This window comes from Carassius carassius, chromosome 37 (genome assembly GCF_963082965.1).
Source record: "Carassius carassius chromosome 37, fCarCar2.1, whole genome shotgun sequence".
Taxonomy (NCBI): Eukaryota; Metazoa; Chordata; class Actinopteri; order Cypriniformes; family Cyprinidae; genus Carassius; species Carassius carassius.
Genome location: NC_081791.1, coordinates 28,413,352 through 28,420,567, shown reverse-complemented (window position 1 = coordinate 28,420,567; position 7,216 = coordinate 28,413,352). Strand labels below are relative to the sequence as shown.

The following is a 7,216-nucleotide window of genomic DNA, read 5'->3' as shown; positions in this document are numbered from 1 at the left end:
TTTCTTCTAATGCCAATGGGAAAATTACAAATTATAATTTTTTGTGTGTCTAAAATATTTCAATTACCCAAAACTTATTTGGTGCAACTTGTGTTATTAAAAACATAAATCATTTGGAAATATTTATTTATAAAATATCTGTTTTGGAGCTAACAAGCTTTACATAAACCCTGTTTGTCCTATATCAAATTATGAATGCTGATTCCGAAGCCCAATTGCAAGACAGTGTGGCTAAGGCCCAAGGTGTACTCTCTATGGCTGGATGCTGCAGGGCTATAAACTTGAGAAATTGCAAGCAGGTAGCAGAGGAGCTAGCAAAGTGGTATGTTTTGCAGCGAACTAGGGCAGCTTACGACAGGTAAGAAGTATGATGTTTGAATAACTTTTCCAGGCCAGAACAGTTCACAAGGTGTAGAAATGGAAGAAAATGACAGTGATGGCTTCTTTTTAATTACATGATAGATGTTATGTCTATTGTGTAACACAAGGACGAAATTGTATAAGTAGATTGTATAAGTAGATTGGATAACTTGATTGTATAAGTAGTAATAGTAAGCTTTATTGATCTTATTGTTTATAAGTTCTTATTGTTTTTCTGCCCTAACCATTTTTTTTGTTCAGTTTGGAGTTTGTTGAAGTGTCTATTAGTTATCACAAAGTAACAGAAAATTATCTGTTTAAGAAATTGCCTTGCAGCCTGTGTACTTGATTTGCAGAGACAATATTACACCCATTCGTTATATTATTATTATTATATACTTTTTAAACTTTGTTTAATTTAGCTATTTTTTAGAAAAAAATAATCTAAAAACAAGTGTTTATACTTAGCTTTGCAGAAGGCCTTAAAGCACTTGGAGTGCTAAGTGCACTGAGAGAACATCCCAAACAAATGACAGCACTGTTCATTAAGAAAGACCAACCCCTGACTGCTGAATTTATGGAGGAACTGTTCAAAATTACACTCTCTGAACCAGGCAGCAATCGGTACAATGTGGAATGCAGAACAGTAGGCTACTGGAGAGATTTCTTGCAAGACTGCCAGTGTAAGTATTGTATATATTATATTTAGTTTATTTTCACAGATCTACATTAAACAATGTACCATATATACTATTGCAACATTGTGCATTACCTCAACAGTGTCAATGGCATGCGTGTCACTAGAGGATATTCTAGTGTTCACTACTGGAACAAATTATGTTCCAGCACTTGGATTCAACCCTGAACCATCCATTTACTTCCTTGAGGACAACCAAGATTGTACCCTTCCGCTGGCAAGCACCTGTGAGAATATAATACGGCTCCCTACGTTCCCTAAAACCTACGAGTCATTCTGTGAGAAAATGGGTTTTGGTATCAGGAATTCCCCTGGTTTTGGTTTTGCATGAACCACACATATTCTGTTGTCTTCAAATAGCTGATTTTTGTTATTGTGTTTTACACACATTTTGAGACATATAGGTATTTTTCCCCCTTACTGCATGCTTACAAATAAGCACAATCTCACAGATGTGGTTGGACTTCAATGTCACACTAATTTTCAGTTTTTTTTATTTTTTTAAACACGTTGAGCTTGAAGTAAAATTTTTATTTGTCGCTTACCAACTACAGTCTGTACTACCCATGTTTTCCAGTGTTTTCATTGATCATGTTATTGGTCATGTTAATATCACAGATTTTAAGCTTTGAACAAAATCTGTTGAAAATGTTTGGATTGTCAATAGAAACATTGTTTTTCATTAAAACAAATGTTCAGCAGCATTTGAATCCTGTTGTTTTGGGTACGTTAGCCGATAGACTTTTTTTTAATCGTTACTCATGATTCACAACTGATTACACAGCTGAAAACACCTAATCACTAGACCTGAAGCATCCTCTTTGGTAACACTTTATAATAACGTTCAGTTGTAAGTCATTTATAAGTGATTATTAGCTACATAGCTTGGTTGAATTCTAATGTAGAATGCGGTGTGTTATTTCATGATATTCGCTATAACAACCGCTATACATTATCCCTTACTTAGTTAATGATGAACGAATCATTTACAAAACATTCATAAATTATTAACAAGTGATATACTAACATTTTATGTATGTTTTGTAAATTCTGTTACAAGTCATTTACAAGTGAATAGTAAGATTAACAATGTATGAAACATTGACTATGCGTTTATAAATGATTAATAAGTGTTATGTTATTTTTTTGTTTGTAACGTTATGTAGCAATTAGAGGGTGCAGAAAGTGTTATAAATGCCTTGTATACGTACAGATAATTTGTAGCAGGTAAAAAACAGTGTTCAACACAATGATGTGTAAACGCATGAATAAATCATTTACAACACTTTCTGCATCCCCTAATCTAAAGTGTACACTATTCATCACTTGTAAATGTGTTACACATCATTCGTAGATTACCACTTCAAGAATCAATAAGGAATAAGATCAACAAATGATGTGTAACACATTTACAAGTGATGAATAGTTTACACATCATCTACAGGTGTTGAACACTGTTGTGTAGTGTGCACTGCAGTGTAAGAGCTGACTGGTGAGGGTATAGACAGCTGTCTTCTGTAGTGTAGAGTGTAGTGTGTAGTGTAGTGTGCACTGCAGTGTAAGAGCTGACTGGTGAGGGTATAGACAGTTATCTTCTGTAGTGTAGAGTGTAGTGTAGTGTAGTGTGTAGTGTAGTGTAGTGTAGGGTGTAGTGTAGTGTGTAGTGTAGTGTGCACTGCAGTGTAAGAGCTGACTGGTGAGGGTATAGACAGTTATCTTCTGTAGTGTAGAGTGTAGTGTAGTGTAGTGTGTAGTGTAGTGTAGTGTAGGGTGTAGTGTAGTGTGCACTGCAGTGTAAGAGCTGACTGGTGAGGGTATAGACAGTTATCTTCTGTAGTGTAGAGTGTAGTGTAGTGTAGTGTGTAGTGTAGTGTAGAGTGTAGTGTAGTGTAGTGTGTAGTGTAGTGTGCACTGCAGTGTAAGAGCTGACTGGTGAGGGTATAGACAATCTTCTGTAGTGTAGAGTGTAGAGTGTAGTGTGTAGTGTAGTGTAGGGTGTAGTGTAGTGTGTAGTGTAGTGTGCACTGCAGTGTAAGAGCTGACTGGTGAGGGTATAGACAGTTATCTTCTGTAGTGTAGAGTGTAGTGTAGAGTGTAGAGTGTAGTGTGTAGTGTAGTGTAGTGTAGGGTGTAGTGTAGTGTGTAGTGTAGTGTGCACTGCAGTGTAAGAGCTGACTGGTGAGGGTATAGACAATCTTCTGTAGTGTAGAGTGTAGTGTAGAGTGTAGAGTGTAGTGTGTAGTGTAGTGTAGTGTAGGGTGTAGTGTAGTGTGTAGTGTAGTGTGCACTGCAGTGTAAGAGCTGACTGGTGAGGGTATAGACAGTTATCTTCTGTAGTGTAGAGTGTAGTGTAGAGTGTAGTGTAGAGTGTAGTGTGTAGTGTAGTGTAGTGTAGGGTGTAGTGTAGTGTAGTCTGCAGTGTAAGAGCTGACTGGTGAGGGTATAGACAGTTATCTTCTGTAGTGTAGAGTGTAGTGTAGAGTGTAGAGTGTAGTGTGTAGTGTAGTGTAGGGTGTAGTGTAGTGTGTAGTGTAGTGTGCACTGCAGTGTAAGAGCTGACTGGTGAGGGTATAGACAATCTTCTGTAGTGTAGAGTGTAGTGTAGAGTGTAGAGTGTAGTGTGTAGTGTAGTGTAGTGTAGGGTGTAGTGTAGTGTGTAGTGTAGTGTGCACTGCAGTGTAAGAGCTGACTGGTGAGGGTATAGACAATCTTCTGTAGTGTAGAGTGTAGTGTAGAGTGTAGAGTGTAGTGTAGTGTAGTGTAGGGTGTAGTGTAGTGTGTAGTGTAGTGTGCACTGCAGTGTAAGAGCTGACTGGTGAGGGTATAGACAATCTTCTGTAGTGTAGAGTGTAGTGTAGAGTGTAGAGTGTAGTGTGTAGTGTAGGGTGTAGTGTAGTGTGTAGTGTAGTGTGCACTGCAGTGTAAGAGCTGACTGGTGAGGGTATAGACAATCTTCTGTAGTGTAGAGTGTAGTGTAGAGTGTAGAGTGTAGTGTGTAGTGTAGTGTAGTGTAGGGTGTAGTGTAGTGTGTAGTGTAGTGTGCACTGCAGTGTAAGAGCTGACTGGTGAGGGTATAGACAATCTTCTGTAGTGTAGAGTGTAGTGTAGAGTGTAGAGTGTAGTGTGTAGTGTAGGGTGTAGTGTAGTGTGTAGTGTAGTGTGCACTGCAGTGTAAGAGCTGACTGGTGAGGGTATAGACAGTTATCTTCTGTAGTGTAGAGTGTAGTGTAGAGTGTAGAGTGTAGTGTGTAGTGTAGTGTAGTGTAGGGTGTAGTGTAGTGTAGTCTGCAGTGTAAGAGCTGACTGGTGAGGGTATAGACAGTTATGATGATTAGTTCATCATTAACTAACCATTTATAAATGACTTACAACTGAACGCTATTATAAAAAGTGTTACCGTTTCGGTACACTCAAATTAACAGCATTTGCAAGTGTGATTTAACCAAGATGTACTGCTCAATACCATAGTTGCCATCATCTTCCATCGGATCAACCCTCTCTCTTAAGAATGCTTCTTGGTCATCTGTCAGTGTTAGTGTACTGTCAGATCTGTGATCAGCTGGACTGGAATTTGAAAAAGTCTCTTCGAAGATGTCCTCGCAGTCATCCAGTGGGTTGTAGCATGAACATCCAGTGTGCTGCAGTACACCAGATGTCCACAGCTGAAGTGGTGTCCAGTTTCGCTCTGTTCTGAGTGCATGGTGATTCCACTGATTGACAAACTCATTCACTGCTCTGTTTATTTTTGGTAGATATACGTAATGCAAAGCATGGATATCTACAGCAGAAGTGGAATCAAGCAGTGAATGTTGCTCCAAAAACTGAAAAAGATCTTTGTAGTGATAAGTCAGAACTCTGTTCAGTTCAGCCCAAAGTCTCTCGATCCGTTGGTTGTGAACGCTCCTACCCACAATAAAACTTCCCCTTCCAGGGCCTCTTTGCTGGATCATGAACCTTGCAACCTGCGAGAAAAATTATTTGACAAAATTTTGTGTGAGAACAACAAATCAATTTACAAAGGTTTTTGTCGATCATTTATCTTTTTCTAACTTTATTTCAGTCTGTCTCTGATCTATCTGTCTGGTCATCTTACTGTGAAATCTGTCTGTCCTTTTAAATGTGTTTTTCCACTTCTTTTTTTTCACCTAAAACATAAACTGGTGACCAGATGTGCTGTTTCCCAGCTAGAGACAAATAAAGTTAAGCAATAACCAACCTCTGTATTTTCACGTCCAGCATCAGAGCGGACACGACAAGGAAGGCCGAAGTTGTTCACCCCCTCCTGAAACAGTCTGAAGACGGTATCAGCTTTGTTGTTGGTGCAACATTTTAAGTATACAATGCACCGACTGAATCCATCCACACATCCATGGTAATAGAATTTCCAACTGGCCAATTTATGATTACCGTCAATGTGCCTAAGTTAAAAGAGATGGATGTAAGATGGTGGTAAAGTTATTTTAACGTTTGATATTCGTTAGACATTTGGTTTCATGATACTCTGTACATTTCATGTTTGGATCCCAAACCAACTCAGATATATATATATATATATATATATATATATCTCAGGACAAATCAATTAAAGGTGCAATGTGTAATAATTCTGAGGATTTATTGACAGAAATGCAATATAAGATCCATAACTATGTTTTCAGTGGAGTATAAAGACCTTACCTAATGATCCGTTATGTTTTTATTACATTAGAAAAAGTTATATCTACATAACCGCGGCCTCTGAAGGTCGACATATCGTGACGTCATGTTTCTACCATAGCCAACTATCCCTTTTATTGCACAAGGCTCTGTTTTTGTCATCAGCAATTCATCTGTTTTGTAATAATTGTGGAACTTTAAATGTATTTATTACATAGCTTGGTTGAATTCTAATGTAGAATGCGGTGTGTTATTTCTTGATATCAGACCGCTGCGAAGTATAACACACCATTGCCATGAACAACAGAGTGTTACTATGGACGCGGAACGGACTATTTTCTTTAGCGGAAGCAATACAATCGTTTTTAAATCAATAAACTCCTTTTTAACTCAATATTTTGTGTCAAATTATTTTTTTATTTTGTAGGTAGCCATGTAATAAGAGAGGGTCCCAATCGACTTCGCGTCGGGTGATCAGCCTGTCAGGGTTGTTATTCGCTATAACAACCACCTCGCTCTACATTATCCCTTACTTATTTCTGTAAATCCATTAAACTACTATACCATTTGACCTAAAGATATCAAACCAACAGTAAATTGATCAGAATATTATACCCTATAATGGACAATAATTATTTTTCAGATTAGTAATCTGGTATTTCATATATACAATACTGAACCCATTTAAATCCATTAAACTACAACACCGTTCGACCTAAATGTATCAATTCAATAAATGTGTCATTTACAATTGGTTTAATAACTTTTGGTCAAACTGTGTTATAGTTTAATGGATTTAAATGGGTTAATTGTATTTTTGTTATGTCGGTTGTGAAGCACTTTGGTCAGCATTTGTGTTGTTTTAAGGTGCTATAAATAAACTTGACATTGACCTATATTCCCTATTAAATGGATTTAATTGGGAATCATATTCAGAGTAATTTATGTTCACAAGGTGTTAGTTTAATAGATTTGAATGGGTTCAATACTGTATATAAAAAATACCAGATTAATAATATGACAAAAGAAGCCTTGTGTATTATAGGGAATAATATTATGATTCATTTACAGTTGATTTGATATATTTAGGTCAAATGGTGTAGGTTAATGAACACAAGTGTCAGCTGGTGTACTGAGCAACGCTGCATTTGTGAAGTATACTCACCATAGCTGGTTTGGTGAAGAAATGTTGTAAATCCTCCGACGAATTGTTTGTCTGCGCCTTATTGCTCTTCCAATTGGATCAATAATTCTGAGCCTCTCTCGTATTCTTCTTCTTTGGATTCTTAAACCTCTACTCTGAAGGCTTCCTTGAATGTAAGTCTGTCCTACATTTGGTGTAGAGGACAGCACCTGTAGTATTAGTGAATCTAATTCTTCATTACTTAAACTACTAAATGGATGTCTTGAAAGTAGACCAAATCTTTGTCTGAGATTATAAAGGGTCCGTGTGCTCATTCCAAATAAAGCAGCAATTGATGTCCAGCTGAAACCCAGCTCTTG

General features: G+C 37.3%; 1 protein-coding gene and 1 long non-coding RNA gene across 2 annotated transcripts in view; one reads left to right on the top strand and one right to left on the bottom strand.

Annotated features, from left to right (window-relative positions):
• The first annotated feature begins 268 nt into the window (after positions 1 to 268).
• Positions 269 to 1,611, top strand: LOC132117811 (uncharacterized). The gene is made up of 4 exons (XR_009425849.1): positions 269 to 358; positions 829 to 900; positions 975 to 1,043; positions 1,141 to 1,611. It is a non-coding gene; the product is annotated as an uncharacterized LOC132117811 (long non-coding RNA).
• A 2,803-nt stretch (positions 1,612 to 4,414) lies between these two features.
• The window catches only part of LOC132117810 (uncharacterized), a 2,846-nt gene continuing 44 nt past the window's right edge, over positions 4,415 to 7,216 (bottom strand). Inside the window, exons 1-3 of the mRNA XM_059527117.1 lie at positions 6,879 to 7,216; positions 5,274 to 5,475; positions 4,415 to 5,019 (exon numbers count right to left, since the gene is read on the bottom strand). The exon at positions 6,879 to 7,216 is cut by the window's right edge and continues 44 nt beyond it. Of these exons, the coding sequence (XP_059383100.1) occupies positions 4,468 to 5,019; positions 5,274 to 5,475; positions 6,879 to 7,171 (1,047 nt within the window). The 5' untranslated portion in view covers positions 7,172 to 7,216 and the 3' untranslated portion in view covers positions 4,415 to 4,467. The remainder of the gene's footprint in view (positions 5,020 to 5,273; positions 5,476 to 6,878) is intronic.